The 21451-nt window shown below is 39.9% G+C and overlaps 1 protein-coding gene across 4 annotated transcripts in view; it reads left to right on the forward strand.

Annotated features, from left to right (window-relative positions):
• The window catches only part of LOC122553033 (pleckstrin homology domain-containing family G member 1-like), a 219984-nt gene that overhangs the window by 86324 nt on the left and 112209 nt on the right, over window positions 1–21451 (forward strand). Inside the window, exon 3 of one of the 4 annotated variants that reach the window (XM_043696471.1) lies at window positions 16619–16778. The exons of the other annotated variants lie outside the window; for them this stretch is intronic. Coding sequence (XP_043552406.1) covers window positions 16724–16778 — 55 coding nt within the window. The 5' untranslated portion in view covers window positions 16619–16723. The remainder of the gene's footprint in view (window positions 1–16618; window positions 16779–21451) is intronic. 4 annotated transcript variants of the gene reach the window in all.

Here is a 21451-nt window from a genome sequence, read left to right on the forward strand (position 1 = left end):
AACCTATTTATCTGTCCTAAACGCACACCATGACCTTGGCCTTAACAGGTGCTGATCCTTAGATTAGCCACCCTTTAGGTGTAGAGATTCGTCCTCGTTTCAGTTCCTTCACTGAGGCTATGCCCTCTGGTCCTAGTCTGAATGGAAAGATCTTCTCCAATCTACTCAGTGTAGGCTTCTCTGTATACTGAATCTTTTTCTCAACACCCCTGCGCAAGCCTTTAACATCAAGTACACACCCAGAGTCCGCAATCGCTCCACATATGGAAACTACTTTTTTTGTGAAAAGACTTATTAGACAAATCAAAGGCTTAGAGGAGAAAGTGAGGACTGCAGATGCTGGAGATCAGAGCTGAAAATGTGTTGCTGGAAAAGCGCAGCAGGTCAGGCAGCATCCAAGGAGCAGGAGAATCGACGTTTCGGGCATAAGCCCAATCAAAGGCTTAGCATTGCAAGTCTACCCTTCATGCTACAAATGTGAAGTGATCCTTATAGTTGGTGAAGCTTAGTAGTCCAAAGTACAAAAGTAACATTTGAAGCAACTGCAAGAACACCTAAATGTAATAAGATCACATGGAAGGTATGGCTTTTTTTTATTTAGATATAGCAAGGAAATGACTAGCCTTTCAGTTTTAAAAGGCAATAGTAGAAAAATTATTCATTGGTAGAGGCAGTACACCAAATGAAAGGCTAAGGCAACTCGAGCTGCAGGTTGGCCCAAACTGAATCTTCAACTTGAAACTATTTGTTACAAGATTGACAATCTGGTATCCCACCAGTCATGATTTACACACCCAAATCTAACAATATCACAAAGCCATTGAGAACAAGCTTCTTGCCGTCCATCTCATGGAAGCTATTAATGTCAAACGGTTAAAAGTACTTGTGCAACTTAATCATCTGTTCTTTAGACTGGCGACAGTTATTGGCACTGGCCTGGTCAATCTGGCCATCAGAATACTGTGTATTTTTAAAAAAACACATCAGAAGCCATGAAGAAATCTAAATTATAAAATTCTCACCAGAAACAGTTAATCAATTCCACATGTTGGAGTGTAAACATAATCATCTGTTTTGGATGTCCTATCTTGCATTGTAGATACTTGGGTCAGCAATTCTGGGTACACCATTGTTGTCACCTCACTAGTCACAATCTGTAGAACCAGTCAATTGTTAGAACTGTGACATAAACCGCAGCAGACTACTTGCAGATCTGAATATGAAAGAATGGTAAATCTGAGTTAATAGGGCCAATTTCTCAGTACTTGGGTTGAGTAAGAAAGTAAAATTCAAGAATAGGTTACTGAGCAAATGGCTCGGTATGAATCTAAACTTGCAAATATGGAGATGTCTTTTTGAGATCTCTTAGCTTACATTTCTCAACTCTCCAGATGAATTATATTACCAATGTAATGAAAAATGTAACATGCTGTTGAAAGACCTGGAACAGCACACTCCTTAAGCAGATCAGGCTCTGGAAGAGAAGTTATAGAAACTTTGCTTTGAATCCAAAGTGATGCTGGGGACATGACAGACTCGCAAAAAGTAGCTCCCACACCAATGAGTGGCAAACCACTCAAGACTGCTGACATTTATTTCTGAAATTAGTGATGTTCCAGTGAGGGAACACCAAGCAGGACATAGAAACCAAATTACCCTATGATGCAGCAAATGGGAGAGATGCAGGCTTCCAAACAAAAGTTAACTCTACAAACAGCAAAGTCTGACCACACTCCACTTGGCTGTGGAGATCAAGGGAACACAAGACAAATCGGCATGAGATCTGGGTATTTGATGAACTATTTGCATGATAGAGACTGACTCACTTGCTATTATAAATAGTTTAACTTCCCTTTTTGTGGAAAGGAGGGGTATGTTGTGTGTGTACTTTTCTTTTTGCATTTAGCTGACTTGTCATTTTTCAGGACCCCAGATGCTATTTGTGAATGTAAGTTTGCAACTGCACCTATCCAGTCCATCTGACACTGCAGGCAGCATATACTGAAATCAGTTGATCTGCTATAATGCTAGTTTCAAACTTTGGGGATTGACTAGAATAGGATAGTAATCAAGGGATTAGCTTTATTAGACCAACATCATTTAACACCGAGCATCAAATATTGTTTGCTTCAATGCACAAGACATCAATAAACAGTTGGAGGTACTGGATTGTGCACAAATTGAGGCCTGTCTGCATTTCAGCAATAATACTGAAGACTTGTGCTTCAGAATTAGATGTGTACCAAGGCAGCTGTTCTTATTCTTCAGCATTTGCATCTACCTGGTTATGTGGAAAATCCCTGAAGAACATACTTTCCACAATGCACAAATCCATCATGGCCAAATACAACCTTATTTGTCTACTTGAAGTGATGGAAGGGGTTACCAATAGGTTATTACTGAGCAATAGCTATCAACTGACCTTCTGCTTAGGTTCTGCCGGGGCGCCTCCACTCCTGGCTCATTCACCGTGTTTGTTTGCAAAGATGTAATATCAGCAAAACATTTGACCGAATGCAACGTCAAGGAGCCCCAGCTAAACTAGAGTCTGTGGGAATGTGGGTGGAGTAAAAAAATTTTTTTTAAAAATTCTCATCTTGCCTAGCACAGTGGAAGATTAGTTGTGGTGTGTTTTAATGCTTTTTATAAAAAAAAAAATTCATTCATCTTAGTCCCTGGGCATCAATGCACGATGAGCATTTGACATCGCCTGGCCCAGCAAGCCTCTGCTTTTATCAAGAACTTCCTTTCACCATGTGGTCAATGATATTCTATCTTAACTCCTTAGATATTGAAGTAGTGCAAGTCCAACTCTTGTTATGTTTGGACAATATATTTTATTTAGTTTCGGGAGCTAAATTATGTGGCCTGAATGTTACTTGCTGATGTCAGGCAGTGACCATCTCCAAGAACCAATTTAATCGCCTTATTAACATTCAGTGAATTTTGTGTCCTTGAATCATCCATGTCCTGAGAGATACCATTGCCAGAAATTGAACTGGTCTCGTGATACTGTGTCTACAAGTGTAGCCCAAAAGCTGGGAAATGAATAACTCTCCTCCTTACTCTCCAAGACCTGACCATCTACAAACTGCAAATCAATATGATTGAATACCCTCTGTTTGCCTAAATCACAGAATCACAAGTGTTACAATGCAAAAGGAGGCTATTCTGAACATCATGCTTGCATTGGCACTTCAAATGAGCATCGTTATCTAAATGTCAGTTTCCTCGTCTTCAGTGCTGCCCCCCCCCTCCCCAACCACACACTTGTTTTTAATCTAAATAATCATCCAAAGCCCTCTAATACCTCTTTTGAATGTGCCTCCACCTACTTCCATGCAGTATGTTCCATATCCAAACTACTTAGAATCATAGAGATACAGCATGGAAACAGACTTAGGTCTGACTCCTCCATGCCCACCAGATATCCTAACCTAATCTAGTCTCATTTGCCAGCACTTGTCCCTGTATAACCATCTAGATGCCTTTCAAATGCTGCAATTGTACCAGCCTCCACCATATCCTGTGGTAGCTTATTCCATACATGCACCACCCTCTGAAAAAGTAGCCCCTTTGGTCCCTTTTTAAATTTTTCTCCCTCCTGTTTTTCCCCCACCCTAAACCTATGCCCTCTCATTCAGGACTCCCTAAACTCAGGGAAAAGACCTTGTCTATTTATCCTATCCATGCCCTTCATGATTTTATACATCTCTATAAAGTCGCCCCTCAGCCTCCAACCATCCAGGTAAAACAGCCCCAATCTATTCAGCCTCTCCCTATAGCTCAAATCCTCCAATCCTGTCAACATCCATGTAATTTTTTTCTGAACCCTTCCAATTTTCACACAATCCTTCCAACAGGAAGGGGACCAGAAGTGCTCACAATGTCCTGTACAGCTGCAACATGACTTCCCAACTCCTGGACTCAATGCTTTGACCAATAAAGGAAAGCATATCAAACGCCGCCTTCACTAACCTATCTAATTGCGACTCCACTTTCAAGGAGCTATGAACCTACACTCCAAGGTCTTTGTTCAGCAACACTCCCTCTGACCTTACCATTAAGTGTATAAATCCTGCTATTATTTGCTTTTCCAAAATACAGCACCTAGCATTTATCTAAATTAAACTCCATTTGCCACTCGTCAGCCCATTGGACCATCTGATCAAGATCCCGTTGTAATTGGAGGTACTCTTCTTCGCTGTCCACCCTACTTCCAATTTTGGTGTCATCTGCAAACTTACTACCATTACCTCCTATGTTCATGTCCAAATCATTTATGTAAATGACAAAGCACCAATCCTTATGACACACCACTGATCACAGGCCTCCAGTCTGAAAGACAACCCTCCACCACCACCCTCTGTCTTCTACCTTCAAGCCAGTGCTGTATCCAGATGACTAGTTCTCCTGTATTCCCAGAGATCTAGCCTTGCTAACCAGTCTACCTTGAGGAACGTTGTCCAGTGCCTAACTGAAGTCCATATGGATCACATCCACTGCTCTGCCCTTATCAATCCTCTTTGAATTTTTTGAACAAGTAACAATCAAGTTTGAGACATGATTTCCCACACACACAGCCATGCTGACTATCCCCAATCAGTCCTTGCCTTTCCAAATACATGAACATACTGTCCCTCAGGATTCCCTCCAACAACCTGCCCACCACCAATGTCAGGCTTACTGGTCTATAGTTCCCTGGCTTTTCCTTAACAATTTAAATAGTGGGGACCACGTTAGCCAACGTCCAGTCTTCTGGCACCTCGCGTGTGACTATCGATGATACAAATGTCTCGGCCAGGGGCCCAACAATCACTTCCCTAGCTTCCCACAGAGTTCTAGGGTACACCTTATCAGTACCTGGGATTTATCCACTTCTATGGGTTTTAAGACATCCAACACCACCTCTGTAATATGGACACTTTTCAAGATGCCACCATCTATTTTCCCCCACATTTGAGATCTTCTGTGTCCTTCTCCACAGTAAACACTGGTGCAAAATGTGTTTAGTATCTCCCTATCTCATGTGGTTACATACATGTGGCCTTGCTGATATTTGAGGAATCCTATTCTTTCCCTAGTTACCCTTTTGTCCTTAATGTATTTATAGAATCCCTTTGGATTCTCCTTAACCCTATTTGCCAAAGTTATCTCATGTCCCCTTTTTGACCTCCTGATTTCCCTCTTGTATACTCCTACTGCCTTTTATACTCTAAGGATTTACTTGATCTCTGGGCGGCACGGTGGCACAGTGGTTAGCACTGCTGCCTCACAGCGCCAGAGACCCGGGTTCACTTCCCGCCTCCGGCGACTGACTGTGTGGAGTTTGCACGTTCTCCCTGTGTCTGCGTGGGTTTCCTCCGGGTGCTCTGGTTTCCTCCCACAGTCTAAAGATGTGCAGGTCAGGTGAACTGGCCATGCTAAATTCCCCATAGTGTTAGGTAAGGAGTAAATGTAGGGGTATGGGTGGATTGCGCTTTGGCGGGTCGGTGTGGACTTGTTGGGCCAAAGGGCCTGTTTCCACACTGTAATGTAATCTAATCTAATCTATATCTGACACATGCTACCTTTTTATTCTTAACCAAAACCTCAATTTCTCTGGTCATCCAGCATTCCCTACATCTACCAGCCTTGCCTTTCACCTGAATAGGAATATACTGTCTCTGGACTCTCGTTATCTCATTTTTGAAGGCTTCCCATTCTCCAGCTGTTGCTTTACCTGCAAACATCTGCCCCCCCATCAGCTTTTGAAAGCTCTTGTCTAATACTATCAAAATTGGCCTTCCTCCAGATCAGAACTTCAACTTTTTGATCTGGTCTATCCTTTTAAATCACTGTTTTAAACCTAGTAAAATTATGGTCGCTGGCCAAAGTGCTCCCCTACTGACAACTCAGTCACCTGCCCTGCCTTATTTCCCAAGGGTAGGTCAAGTTTTGCACCTTCTCTAGTAGGTATCCATATACTGAATCAAAGTGTCTTGTACAGACTTAACAAATTCCTCTCCATCTAAACCCTTAACACGATGGCAGTCTCAGTCTATGTTTGGAAAGTTAAAATCCCTTACTATAACCACTCTATTATTCTTACTGAGATCTCTTTACAATTTTGTTTCCCAATTTCCCACTGACTACCTGCCGAGTGCTAGTTTCCTTTTTTTTGTTTGCATGCCACTTTAAATCTGGAATTTCCCTTTCTTTTTATGACCACAAATGGGTTCTGCCTAGCTACTCTTTTTCCTCATGATTTTGAAAACCTGTATCAAATCTCATCTCGACTCCTTTCTGTCCAAGGAGAACAGTCTTAACTTCAATGTGTCTTCATAGCGGAGGTTTCTCGTTCCTGGAACCATTCTTGTAAGTTGCTTCTGTACAGTCTAATGCATTCATAGCTAAGCTGAGTGGCGCACACAACTTGTATATACATACTCCAGCTGGTGTCTAACCAGTATAACTTAAAACAGGAGAGCAGAGGACATCAAATTAAACGAATCCCCTCTGCCTGCACTTGGTCCATATCCATTCATTTCTTGCATGGTCATGTGTTTATGTCAAAGTTCCTTCAATGCCTTTGTTGTATCTGCCTTCACCACCACCCGAGCATCACGTTCTGGAGTCCTGTTACTGTAAAGGAAAAAAGAAACCAGCTCCTCACATCTCCTTTAAACACCCCTCTGCACCACCTCCTCCATAACCCCCCCCCCCCGCCCCCACCCCCAAAACCTTGAATGCAAGTTCCCTAGTTTCAGACATTTCAACTCTTCGGGGTTGGGGGAGGAAAGATTCTAACGGTCAACCCTATCGCTGCATCTCATAATTTTATAGACTTCTATCCAGTCTCCCCTCAGCCTCCACAGCTCTAGAGAACACCATATGATTTTTTCCTAGCCTCTCCTTATAGTTCATATCTGTTTAATCCAGGCAGCATCTTGATAAGCCTCTTCTGCACCCTCTCCAAAGTGTCCATAATCTTCCTTGTAATGTGGCGATCAGAATTGAATGCAATATTGTGTGTAGAAAGTGAGGACTGGAGATCAGAGTCCCAAGTGTGGTGCTGGAAAAGCACAGCAGGTCAGGCAGCATCCGAGGAGCAGGAGAATCTATATTATCTGCCCATTTATACATCCTGGTCCCTCTGTTCCTGCACCCGCTTTTAGAATTGTACCCTCTCTCTATTATACTGTCTTTCAATGTTCTTCCTTCCAAACTATATCACTTGTAGCATCAATGCATTTTAAAAAAGAACTTTATTTCATTCAGCTTTTAGCTATATTTTTGTATTTGTTCACTAGCTTTCATGTGTGCAGAAAGATTTTCACATCTGTGCCAGACAGTTTCTCTCTGGCCATTTCATAAAATGGTTTATTTCATCCTCCCTCATTAACACTTCGTTTGACTTAAAGTTCCTGTGTTGCCTGTTTTGATAGTTATCCAATTGATATTATTTCTGTTCTTTCTCTTTTCCCCCCCCCACCTTTGTTTCCCCCTAGTACTTATTCAAGTCACTTCAATTTTTATTGAATCTGCTCTAACATTCTCTCTCATATTTTGTTTTTTTTTGACAATCTCATTTTCGGAATGGGTGGGTCAGTTGGTAGTTTTACTGCCTCCTGAATCTTGTGGATCCTGCTGACAGTCATTAAGGAGAAATTTGAGAACCCAGCAACCTACTGATGCAAGCTCCAAAAGGTTTCGCTTTTATAAAACGAAAATTTAAGAATTAAACAAAGGTCAACCTTTGGTACAAATAGTGATAAACCGTATAGTGTAATGAACACTCATTTCTTTTCCCCACTTTTTTTTTCTCTCAGCTTTTGGAATTCCCCATCTGAGCTCAGTGTCACAGCTGTTCTCCAAGGTATTACATGTTTACAGGAATCACTGCTATCCTTGCTGTTTGGCCAAATAGCTCTCCAACCTTCACTTAAAACCTCATGACAATAGATATCTTGCTCCTTGTTTTGGTTGCCCCCATCAGATACCAAACTCTTTTTCACAGCTTCCAAGCTAATTTGGAGTGCTTTCTGCCCCCATGCTGTGAGAGGAATACTGAGGATTTCTTCCTTTAGCTGTACTTATACAATTCATCTTACCAATGTTTCCCCTCCAATTACAAACTGAGTTTGAGCCCCACCTGCAGTCCACCTGGTGAACAATGATGTTAGTCAGACCATCACTTAAGTGGGAGAAAAATACTACAAATCGTCTGTTTGCATCTTGCCTGATAAACTGCCATTTCTTCTGTTTGTTTCTCAAACTGAACTGTTTGCTTTCTGTCAGCAAGTGAATGTAGATAAACTAAACAAAGGACCTTCTAACTGTGGTACAATGAAATGCATGTAAAATTATGTAATTAACTTTCAACAGGAGAGATCATGAAGACATCAGTTTAGAATGAGTCTGTGAAGAGTGGTCTTAAAGATGACAGTTGTATTTGGTTAACCTACATACAGATATCAATAAAGGAGTGTTACAATACTAAGTATCGAAGAGCTCCACTTGGAGTTAAGGAGCAGGTAGCCTTGGGGACTGAGAATGTGCAGACTCCCACAGCTCATACTCCAAACCAGTATCTCAATGTGAAAGTAGCAATATTCACTTAAAAGCACAAGATAAAGCACTACCCACCACAGCTTGACCTCTGTGGCATACTATGGGATTTTGGAACAGAAATGCAAACTGATTAATTGTTTTATCTCCAGTACAACTTTGGTTCTGTGACTGATATGGATAATTATCTCTAACAGATACAATTGCCCTCTTTAAAAGAGTTGCAAACATGTTGGTCATTCTTTCACTATCAACTTGTCTTTTTGGAAGGTTTAAATACAGATTAACAAACCTGGGTTTGTCTGATTTTTGATTTGACTTAATGTTAGGTGCAAATCAGTTTTTTTTTTAACATTTCCACCTAGTTTCCACTTGGTCTGTATTTAATATTTCAGTCCTGAAGTTTAAGTTCTAAAACAATTATGAACTAGATATGAACACCAGTGAGTTCAGGTTCTACATCTGGGCTCAACTGCTAAACTAAAAAGCTGGCATTGTCAGAAGTGCATTCTTTTAGATAAAGGTTTAAACCAGGGGCCCACCTGCCTACTTCAGTGGGTGTAAAAATCTTGTGGCACCATTTTAAGGAAGTTTCCCTGGTGTCCTGGTCTGTATTCCTCAATTTAAAATCTCATTCCCCTGGTCATGAACATTTTGTGGTTTTCAAAAGAGACTTTGGTTGTTGTCTACAGAGGAAATGTTTGTAGAGCTGGTGAGAAAAGGCAGTGATATAACCTTTTTAGATGAGTTTCTCTTAGTGAGTTGGAACAAACCTCTCGAACCAAATAAATACCACCTGCACCCATAACTATCCATAGTCATGCAGCACGGAAGCAGACACTTCAGTTCAACTCATCCGCACCAATCAGCCGTCCCATTCTAAACTAATCCCATTAGCCAGCATTTGGCCCTAATCCCTCTCAACCCTTGGTGTTCGTACATCCATCCAGATGCCTTTTAAATGTCGTGATCTTTATCCACCTCCACTACTTTCTTTGGTAGCTTGTTCCATACATGTGCCACCCTCTCCATTTGAAAATGTTACCCCTTTTTTGTCCTTTTTTTAAAAATAAATCTTTTCCCCCCCCCCTCACCTTTTAGTTTTGGACTCCTTTCTTTCCCCCCCCCCGCCCCCCCAACACCCCTCTTTAGGAAAAAGATCTTAATGATTCACACTATCATGCCCCTCACGACTTTATAAACCTTAGTCAGCAAAGCCCCAGCCTCTCCATATAGCTCAAACCCTCCATTCCTGGCAGCATCCTTTTAAATTTTTATCTGCATCCTTTCTGTAGAAGGGTGACCAGAATTGTGTGCAGTATTTCAAAAGTGGCTTCACAAATATCCTGTACAGTCACAATATGACCAATGAAGAAAAGCGTGCCTTCTCCACCACTCTGTCCAACCCTTTTCAAGTGTTTATCCACCTACACACCTAGGTCACCTTTCTTTTTGGTAACACTCTCCAGGGCTCCACAATTGTTTAATCATTATTGTATACTTTTGAGCTGTTTGCATGAGCTTGCACTGCCATTTTCTACATCACAGCAGCGACCAAATTTTAAGTAATTATTTGGCTGTAAAGCACTTTTGAGATTACCAGTCCTTATCAAAGCATGATAACAGTACAAGTTGTCTTTTCATTCTCTCAAACCCTTCCAACATTCAACACAGTATTGCCTTTTATTTATTTGTCAAAATCTATAAATGATTTAGAATACCTCTCAAGTCTCTCCTTTTAACAAACTTTACTGTAAGAAAAGATGAGTGAAATTTGGTTTTCTCTGCTACAGTTCTTCCCAGCTGTCATTTTTATAGATTTCTTCATCTTTCTCCAAGGTTTTGAAGTCCTAGAATTGAACTCTACTCAGCAATTTTTTTTTTTAGAAAAGCACCCCGACTTGCCAGTTTCAAAGATTTGCATACATATACTGCCAAATCTGTTCATGCATGCCTTTGAAACTTTATAATATTTAGTTCATAATGGCTTTCCTCATTCTTCCTATCAAAATGTATTGCTTCAGACTTCTCTGCAGTGAAATTCACCTATGTATTCCCACTTTACTGGAACATTTTTTGGCATCCTGATTTCTAATACAATCCTTCATGTATGACTTATTTGCATAAATTTAGTTGCTAGCTCCTCATCAATTGTTTCTCAGCTGTGAATTTTTACATCCCTACATTATTTTCTGGGTCTTGCTGGTTTAAATGTTTGCTCCTTACCCTCATAATTAATGTACCTTGTATTGTCAAATTTTGGTCAGCTGGAACTTGTTTTAACAGATCTATGCAAATGACCACCTTTTCCACTTTCCATCATACGCTTATCAAAGCTGGGCCAGGTCCCAATCTGGTTTTAACATGCTATTCATCCTATTGGTGGATTTTTCTTTGGTCACGGTTTGACTGGTGAAATTTTGAATCTGTCAACTCTCTCCTTTCCAATCCAATCCACACTGAAATTTCATTGGTGTCTTAATCCTGGCATTTCACATCTAATGTCAATATGTGGTAGCCCAATCATAGACTACAGTGATTTAAAGATGGACATCACTTCACCTTCCAGGAAGGTGGGCAGTATATTCAGCTTTTCAAGACTCCTCTTTTTATTTCAAAAATACTCTTTGGAAGGTTAGGATTAAAACATAAATAGATCAGGAATAGCTGTGCATGCTTTGCCACTTAATACAATCCAGTCTTGATTTCCTGAGAATCAAAAATCTGTCTTATACTCTATCATTTGCGTTTCCTGGAGTACAGAATTCGCAAAGGTTCCCAACTCTTAGTAAATTGGTCCTAACCTTAGTTCCAAATAATTGTCCCCTTATTGTGAGACATTGCCTTATTGTTCTAGCTTCCCAACTATGGAAAGTCACTTCTATCTACTCTTTCTAAGCCCCTTTGGAATCTTGCACTCTGACTTCACTTCACAATCTTCCAAACTCCAGACAGTATAGGTCAATTTATTCAGCTTTTCATTGTAGGAGAACGCTCTTATCCCAGGAATGAACCAATAAAGCAAACTAGCTATTTATTGTAAACTTAATTATAACTTGAGACATACAGATATGTAATTCATTGAAAGTTGTCACAGGGTGGTAAAGAAAGCATTTGGCACATTTGCATTCATTACTCCGACTGTTAAGTGATTGAGGTGGGATGTCATGTTGTGCTTGTAAAGGACGTTGGTGAGGACACTGGAGTATTGCGTACAGTTCTGGTTACCCTTCTATAGAAAGCATATTATTAAATTGGAGAGGGTGCAGGAAAGATTTTAAATGAGTTTACTGGGACTGGAGGATTTGAGTTGCAGGGATAGGCTGGGACTTTTTTCCCTGGAGCACAGGAGGTTGACGGGTCATCTTTTATAGAGATTTTATAAAATCATGGGCATAAGCAAGATTTTCCTGAGAGTAGAGGGTTTCAAAACCAGGGGACATAATTTTAAGGTGGAGGAGAAGGATTTAAAAAGAACCTGACGGGTCATCTTTTATAGAGATTTTATAAAATCATGGGCATAAGCAAGATTTTCCTGAGAGTAGAGGGTTTCAAAACCAGGGACATAATTTTAAGGTGGAGGAGAAGGATTTAAAAAGAACCTTGGGGACAACTTTTTTCAGTGGGTGGTTTGTATGTGGAATGAACTGCTAGAGCAAGTGTATATGCAGGTGGGGTTACAACATTTAAGAGTCATTTGGAAAGAGACACAAATAGGAAAGGTTTAGGGGGATATAGGCTAAATGCAGGCAAATGGGACGAATTTATTTGGGGAAACTTGGTCCCGCTTGGACAAATTGGATTGAAGGTTCGGTTTCCATGCTATATGACTCTAAGGCATTTTTCTTTTAACTTGCCTGATATCAGAGTTGTAGAGATGTACAGCACAGAAACAGACCCTTAGGCCAACCGAGTCCATGCTGACCAGATATCCCAATCTAATCTAGTCCCATTTTCCAGCACTTGGCCCATATCCCTGTAAACCTTTCCTATTCATATACACATTCAGATGCCTCTTAAATGTTGCAATTCTACCAGCCTCCACCACTTCCTCTGGCAGCTAATTCCATACACGTACCACCTTCTGGGTGAGAAATTTGCTCTTTAGGTCCTTTTTATATCTTTCCCCTCTCGCCCTAAACCTATGCCCTCCCCCACCATAGGGAAAATACTTTGTCTATTTATCCTATCCATGCCCCTCATGATTTTATAAACCTCCTGAGGTCACCCCTCAGCCTCCGACGCTCCAGGGAAAACTGTCCCAGCCTGTTCAGCGTCTCCCTGTAGTTCAAATCCTCCAACCCTGGCAACATTCTTGTAAATCTTTTCTGAACCCTTTCAGGTTTCACAACATCATTCCGATAGGAAGAAGACTAGAATTGCACTCAATGTTCCAAAAGTGGCCTTACCAATGTCCTGTATAGCCACAACATGACCTCCCAACTCTTGTACTCAATATTTTGACCAATTAAAGAAAGCATACCAAAGGCTGCCTTCACTATCCTATCTATCTGTGACTCTACTTTTCATGGAGCTATAAATCTGCAGTTCAAGGTCTCTTTGTTCAGCACCACTCTCTAGGACCTTACCGCTAAGGGTATAAGTCCTGCTCTGATTTGCTTTCCCAAAATGTAGCACTTCACATTTATCTATATTAAACTTCATCTGCCACTTCTCAGTCCATCGGCCCATCTGATCAAGATCCCGTTGTAATCTGTGGTAACCTTCTTCGCTGTCCACTACACCTCCAATTTTGGTATCATCTGCAAACTTACTAACTATATCTCCTACGTTCATATCCAAATCATTTACGTAAATGACGAAAAGTAGTGGACCCAGCACCGATCCTTGTGACACACCACACTGGTCACAGGCCTCCAGTCTGAAAAACAACACTCCACCACCACCACCATCACCACCACCACCTTTTGTCTTCTATCTTCTAGCCAGTTCTATATCCAAATGGCTAGTTCTCCCTGTATTCCATGAGATCTAACCTTGCTAACCAACCTCCCATGGGGAACCTTGTCAAAGGCCATACAGAAGTCCATATGGATCATGTTCACAGTTCTGCCCTCATAAATCCTCTGTTACCTTTTCAAAAAGCTCAATCAAGTTCAGCTCTGGCTCCTCTGAGAGTTCAAGCTACTTATCTTTTCTGGGCTTTTTAGGAACCGAATCAGATTTTTTTGTTTTGTCCCTTCCTATTTTACCAACCTCCTGGGGTGAGAAATTTCATTTTTAGTGACACAGTTGAATATTTACAGTTTTTAAAATGGCACATAATGTTCCACATGTGGCCTTCCCAAAGAACTGGTGATAAAATGCCCTTGAGATGCATCCCAGTCCTTGACTGAGCTTGTTTCAGTCATAACTATTTTCTTGAAAGAAAATAAACTGATTTTTTTTTCTCCTGCCACCCACCCCTGTTTTTTAAAATAAACACTTCATGTTTTCATGATTCATCATTTTGTGCTTGTTCTTATGATTATTATTAGCTAGCCAAGCCCCTTTTTCCAGACCATCTGGAAACAGTAGGCATAAATGGGTCATTTTCAGGTTGGTGATCAAGATTAGTGCTTCAGTTATTTACAATGTATTAAAATCTTGAATGAAGGAACCAAATGTACAGTTGCTGAATTTGCCAAAGACTCTAAGGTTCTCTTCACAAATTATATTCCTGCCTTGGTGTAGATAGGTTAGATAATGGGCAACAAAAATTGTCTGCTAGAATATAATATAGGAAGATGTGAACTTGTCTTCTTTGGCAGAAAGAAAAGGAAAGCAGCATATTTTTTAAATGGGGGGGGGGAGAAACTGAGCCTCAGAGATTTGAGAATCCTGCTATATCAATCCCAAATAGTATGCAGGTATAGCAAAGTGGTGGTGATGGCCTAGTGATCGTGTCATTGGACTATTAATCTAGTGACCTAAGTAATGTTCCAAGAGCCTGGGTTCAAACCCTATCATTGAAGATGGTGCGGTCTGAATTCAATTTAAAACAATCTGGAATTAAGAGTCTGATGACCATGAATCCATTGTCAGCTGTCAGAAAAGTCCAATTGGTTCTCTAATGTCTTTTCTTTTTTTTTTCTACAGAGTCTTTGTCTTTTTACTGCTTTGGAAACATTCTGGTGCAGTATGCTGGCTTGTTAATGTCATTTAGACAAGCCAAATACCCATTAAAATTATAAAATATTCAGGTGATAGTAGGACTACAAGTTGTAGAAGCAGAGACCATTGGCCTAGAGTGTGCTCCATTATTCATTGCAATCATAGTAATTTGGCATTCGGGTTAATTTTTACACACCACAAACTATTTGTGTGCAAGGAACTCTGGCTCACTGGTCTAATGGATAATATTTGTGCAAGGACACTCCAGAAGGTTGCTTTCAAACTCGAAAGGTAATTGCAGTGAAGTGCTACAGTTATGCTTCTACTCATCACATGTTAAAGAGATTCTAGACCAAATGTTCAAATAAAAACATCTGTGTGGACCTGGTTGGAAAGAATTCCAGATTTGACTAATTGATCCTGAAGTAATGCATCGTAGGTTAACCTAGATAATGTCTAATAAAATGTCTAGCTTCACAACTATGGATGCTGGCTTAATTAATGTTTCCTTTATGTCCTTCTTTTCATGTATTTTTTTTCTCTTGATGCATTGCTGAGTCTCGTTTGTGACTGTCCTGGAAACATTATCTGAACTTGTGAATTGTGTGTGTTTGTGCTTCAACTACTTCTGGTCTTGTCTCCATTTTTTTTTTAAACAAAGTAATAAACCTGACAAGTATAGGCCAATCAGACTAATGTAACTGGCACAAAATATTTGCCAGATAGCAATTAACTGTTGTTTGAGAAAATCTGGGTTAATAAATGGTGGCACGCTTGGATTTATTGACAGGACAGCCCAGCAATGATATGATGGTAGCAGTGAATGATTTTGTTTTTTTCACAATGAGCAAAGTACACACCTTTTGTACAAAAGGTCAGCATTCAAGTTTCTACCCTAATGACCTAAACTAGAGAGAATTTCCATGTTTGACTTAATTATAACAAACTGAATAGAATAATAACCAACCTTGAGAGGATATAGACAAACTGGAGAATAGATTACATCTGTCATGTGGCCATAAAATGTAGTAAAGTGAAAGTGTTGAATCTTAATTGGAAGCATTAGAAGTTTTCAAAATAAAGTAATACAATATTATTAGATTGAAAGAACAGTAACTATATGTACCTAAAACTTTGAATCTGGAAAAGTAACATAAGGCATTTCCTTTCTCAAATGTAAGATGGATATTTCACTTCATGATAACAGGAATAAAGTCAGAAGACAGACTAAAATAGCATCTCCAACAATGCAGTATTCTTAAGAAGAGAAAAGAATCCCTACAATGTGGAAACAGGGCCTTTGGCCTGATAAGTCCATACCGACCCACCGAAGAGTATTCCCACTCAAACCCATGCCCCATTTACTCTACTTTTACCCCTAACCAACACATCACTGAACACTATGGGCAATTTAGCATGGTCAATGCACATCCTTTGACTGTGGGAGGAAACTAGAGCACGCAGACACGCTGAGAATGTGCAAACTCGCCACAAACAGTTGACTGAGGCTAGAATTGAACCCTGGTGATGTGAAGCAGCAGTGCTAACCACTAAGTCACTGTGCCACCCCTATTCCCTTGGCTCAGAGAGCAGTTGAGAGTCAACCACATTTGCTGTGGATCTGGAGTCACTTGTAGGCCAGACCAGGTAAAGATGGTAGTTTCCTTCCCTTAAAGGACCTTAGTGAAACGGATGGATGTTTAAAAAAATCAACGATTGGTTAATGGTCATAATTAGACTCTCAACACTAGACTTTTTAATTGAATTTAAATTCTACTATTTTCCATGGCAGGATTTGAACCCAGATATCTAGAACGCTTACGGTTGAGTGGTAATACCACTAGGCCATGACCTACCACTGTAAAAGTTTAAAGTCTTTGTGTTAGTTTAGTAGAAATTAAAATGTGTCTGTCCATACTTTGAAACCTCACACTGATTTCTTTCCAAATGGCAGTGACGTCAGCCTTGCTACAGTACTTCCTGTCATAGTGGAAGAGACCAGTGTTGCAGTAGGACTGATGTCACCATCATTTGGGAAGTCCAACTGAAAGCACACAGGATGGAACAAACGAAGAAAATTTCAGACAACCTTGAAAATATGATTGCTGTTTTCAGTAAGTAGTATTCTACTCTGGAAATTCTCAAATTTGGAAAGGGTGGTGCATGGGATAAGATTGTAAAGAAAACTGACTAAGCAATGGGTCTAGCATGGTTGCTGTGTAGAGGGTTAGCAATGATGTGGTAGACTAAGTCACATCTTGTATTGTAAACAGTCTTTGTGAGGAGTGTAAAGGAGACAGTTGGTGGCAGAAAAGAAACTGAATGCTACCTTTGTGCAAAGATGATCCTAGATTAGTGAAAAGTTTTGGTAGAGGACAGCAGAAAACTAAGGTGTGAAATGGTGCAACAGGACTTGCCACTGAATGGTTAAACTAGCTGAAAGCTATATAGTTTGAGGTCTGTATCTCAAGAGAATTAAGGTGAACAATAATGCCGAGAGTGCAAGAGATTTTTAGGAAAATCTTGCAACTGATGCAGTTTGTATCTCATGTATTTAACCCTTTCTTAAATACAAAGCCGTGTACTTGATTTCATGACCTGTCATGGCCGGCTGAATTCACTTTTCAGGAGACAGTGGTGTACTTTTAAATTCTTCTTCAGGAACCTGTGATGACCTTTTCCTTTTGGGTATAAACTTTCAAATGAAGAGAAGTTTCAGAAAAGTGAGGGCAGAGGCTGTTGCTGCAGGCAATTTTTTTGACTGTTTGCTTCAAATCCAAGATCCTTTTTTATTTCAATCCAAAAACTGGTTTATGACCATTATGTTGCGGTCTTGGGTTTTCATCCATGCAGCTTGTTCCTTGCAAATACAACACTGCTGTTCAAGCTGGTCATTTTTTTTTTTTGCTTTTCACTGTTTCATCCAAAAGTTCCAGATTTCATATACACACACCCAGGTGTACTGTCAGGTCAATGAAAACTTGGGAAACTGAGAGCAGAAGTAGGCTGATCCTCTATTTTGATGCCATTATTCTAGCTTTCTCCCCATGTCACTTGATGCCCCTAACTGTTACCTCTGTCTTTCCTGAATATATTCAATGACCTGGCCTCCATCGCCTTCTGTGGGCAAGAATTAGATAGGCTCACTACCCTTGCAAGCGAAGAAATTTCCTCCTCTCATTGCTAAATGGCCTACTGATATTCTGAGCTTAAGTTCCCTGGTTCTAGATTCTTCAATTGTAGTAAACCAACCTTCCTGCATCTGTCTGTCTAGTCATGTTTATAATTTTACATTTCAATTAGATCCCCTCACCCTTTAAATTATAAATGGGTTTAGGCCCTACCAAACCAATCACCCCTCATTTGATGGTCCTGCTATCTGCAGTTTTAGCCTAGTGAACCTCTACACTCCCTTTATGGCAAGTAATCCTTTCTTTTATAGGCCAGCCAAAACTGTATGCAATACTGTAGGCATAGTCTGAACAAGGAACTCTACAACTGCAGCAGGACATCCCTGCTTCTGAACTCAAATCTTCTCAAACTCAATATACCATTCACCTTTCTAATTTATTTACTGCATCCACTTGTGTACTTTCCTTGACTGGTATACAAGGTTACCCAGATCTCTCTATCCATCCACACTTTTCAACATATCATAATTTAATGCTTTCCTGTTTTTGCACTCTAAAATGTATAACTTCCCAGTTAGCCATGTTGTACTGCTTCTGCCACGTTGGTCAGTTCACTTGACTTGTCTAAATTATTTAGAAGCATCGGTATATTCTGCTCATAACACTCAATCCTACTCAGTTTTGTGTCATCAGCATACTTGGAAATTTTGCATTTGGTTCCCTCATCCAGGTTATTTACATAAATCATGACTAGTTGGGGCTTAAGCACTGACTTTTATGGCATCCTACTAGTTACAGCCTGCCACTTGGTAAAAGACCCATTTCTTTCGATTCTGTTTCCTGTCTGTCTCACTCCATATTATCCCCATCCCATGTACTTAAATTTGTCCACTAATACCAATGAGGTACTGTATTAAGGTACTGAAGAAGGGCTTATGCCCGAAACGTTGATTCTCCTGTTCCTTGGATGCTGCCTGACCTGCTGCGCTTTTCCAGCAACAAATTTTCAGCTCTGTATTAAGGTACTGTACTTCCACTGAATTGCTGTTGCCAGACTAGGAAGTTTAGTAAATACACCATGTCCACTGGTTCTCATTTTTCTAAGTTCCAGTAGATTTAATCATAATGTACTTTTAATAAACTGGCTTTATCCAATCCCATTAAAGCTTTCCACATGTACAGTTATCACAATAATAGGCTCTAGTATTTTCCCCACTAATGAGTACAATATAATTAGATATTACAAATTAATATTTGAGATCTTTTATCACTGTTTTAATTTAAGAAACACAGCCGGATAGTGAGATAATGAACAGACAATTTCCTTTATCAACTAATATCATTTAATACCCTGGACACTGGGCAAAACTCTTTTTTTCTAAATGGGGTTGTAAATTATTATTTTACTTTCACCTGACAGCAAGCATTGTTTATGGTTTCTCTGCAAGATGGCACCTTTTTAAAACTGCAGCGTGACCACTCCAGGTTCTACACTCCAATTTTGAGTGCGACAAGGCCACTCACTGAATCATGTTTAATGTAAAGCTAGTGTCCTGTGTTCAGAGACTCAAGACTGCTTCTAGCTCAACATAATTTTAAACAGCCATATTGTCTTAAAATTAGCAATCCTGTTTGTTTTTCCTGGGGAAAATAAGTGAACTGGATGTGAAACCATTCCTCAAACCTGTTTGTGTTTTTTTGGTGCTGGCTTTGTACTATGTTGACATCCAGGAATGAGGATCTACAAAAGTGCTGTGGACTCGGGTGTTTACTAATGGAAAGCTATTTTCTCTCCGACTGATGGAGTGACTTAATGATGTGCCACACCTTTTCCATTGAATTGCTATTGTCAGGCTAGTAAATTTAGTATTCTGAAAGGAGTCTTTTTAAATTAGAATTCCTTGCAAAATTAGCAAGGAGTGCAACTGGTGTTCTAATAGTGTTTCAGTGCTTTTCCTCTTTATTGCCAATCAAGTTTAGTGGGCACTCTGCCTCAGTACGTACTTAACAAATGAGTGACATTTATTCAAGAGCTGAAGTACTTATTCAGCAAGAGACCTTTTAATGTTGCAGTAATTTTCTCTGAAAATAAGACTTCAGCACTGACCTATACTGTTAAAGAATGCATATTGACCTATTTCTACACGGTCTGTTTAGAATGCTGTCGTGAATCAGTAGTCACACTCAGCTGCAATGTAAAAGCACTAGTATCAATAGAGATTAACTGCTAAATATTAAACTGGGCAAAGTCCAAAGTTTATTAAATAACTCCTAATTTGCTTTCTAAGATTTTTCAATTAAATCCATCTATGGAATGTCTCTCAAACTCATCCTGCTTATTAAGTGTACTTCAGTTGTAAAGGCACTGTATCATGAGTAAATTTTTAAAATATGCCACACCATTATAAGACATCTTCCCATCTGAGAGGTGTTTTTTCTTACAACAAGGGATTACTTTCCAAAGTGTTTTTCAGTCAACCACATTCTTGCACCGTGGTCTCACGTACAGCAATGCAATTTAGGCCAAATCACCTGCTTTTAACGGTGTGGTTGAGGGATTGCCAGGATTTGGGAAGAGCTCTCTTGCTGATTTTTGGAATTGTGCCTTGGGATCTTTTAATGCTCCCTAAGGTTTCTCTTTGGGATTGCTTCCAGTAGTTTTCTGGAAATGATTTTAACTTTTTTTTGCTTTCCTTTTAATATTGGATAAGATTTGGAAGTGAGGGATAAGGTTGTTTAATAGTCAAGAATTGTGCATTTGGATAACAGAATCTGAAAGTTGTCCAATCTGTACCATTTTTCCCCAGACTCTGGACACTTGGGTATCTAATGGTGGAAGTTTAGGAACACTTGGGGCAGGAGATCATTTTTGTGCAAGTTCCAGGAATATAACTAATCAAAGATTGCAGTCCTAACTGTCATTGGAAGGCATACAAGAATCAACAATATATCTTGTGACATGTGGAATACTGAGGGGACATCAAAGGCTTGGTTTCCAGCAAATACTTTGAGTGTCTGACTTGACATGTCATCTTTTTAAATGAATGCAAGAATCACAATCAAAAAAATCCATGTGTAAATGTTCATTTCAATTACTTTTCCCTGAATTATATAAATTGAAATAGTGAAAATTCTAAAAATGAGACAGGCCTGTTTGCATCTGTAAAGAGGAAATGTTAGTTATAATAAAGGCTCCATAAACTGAATCATGAATTTTCTCTTCTCTCCAGGTGTTGACCGTGTATCCAGCATCTTTTTCTTTTGAGATTACTAGCATCTGTATTTACCTAGTTTTAAGTTCAAATGGAATTGCGATCCCTGATGTACATGCTCAACAAAAGTTTTCAGCTGAAGGTTTTGGTCAAAAATGGCAAACCTTGTTGGATCTGTTCACCGAGCTGGGAATTTGTGTTGCAAACGTTTCATCCCCTGTCTAGGTGACATCCTCAGTGCTTGGGAGCCTCCTGTGTAGCGCTTCTGTGATGTTTCCTCCGGCATTTATAGTGATTTGTACCTGCTGCTTCCAGTTGTCAGTTCCAGCTGTCTGTCGCAGTGGCTGGTATATTGGGTCCAGGTCGATGTGCTTATTAATTGAATCTGTGGATGAGTGCCATGCCTCTAGGAATTCCCTGGCTGTTCTCTGTTTGGCTTGTCCT

The sequence above is a fragment of the Chiloscyllium plagiosum genome, chromosome 9 (genome assembly GCF_004010195.1).
Source record: "Chiloscyllium plagiosum isolate BGI_BamShark_2017 chromosome 9, ASM401019v2, whole genome shotgun sequence".
NCBI lineage: Eukaryota > Metazoa > Chordata > Chondrichthyes > Orectolobiformes > Hemiscylliidae > Chiloscyllium > Chiloscyllium plagiosum.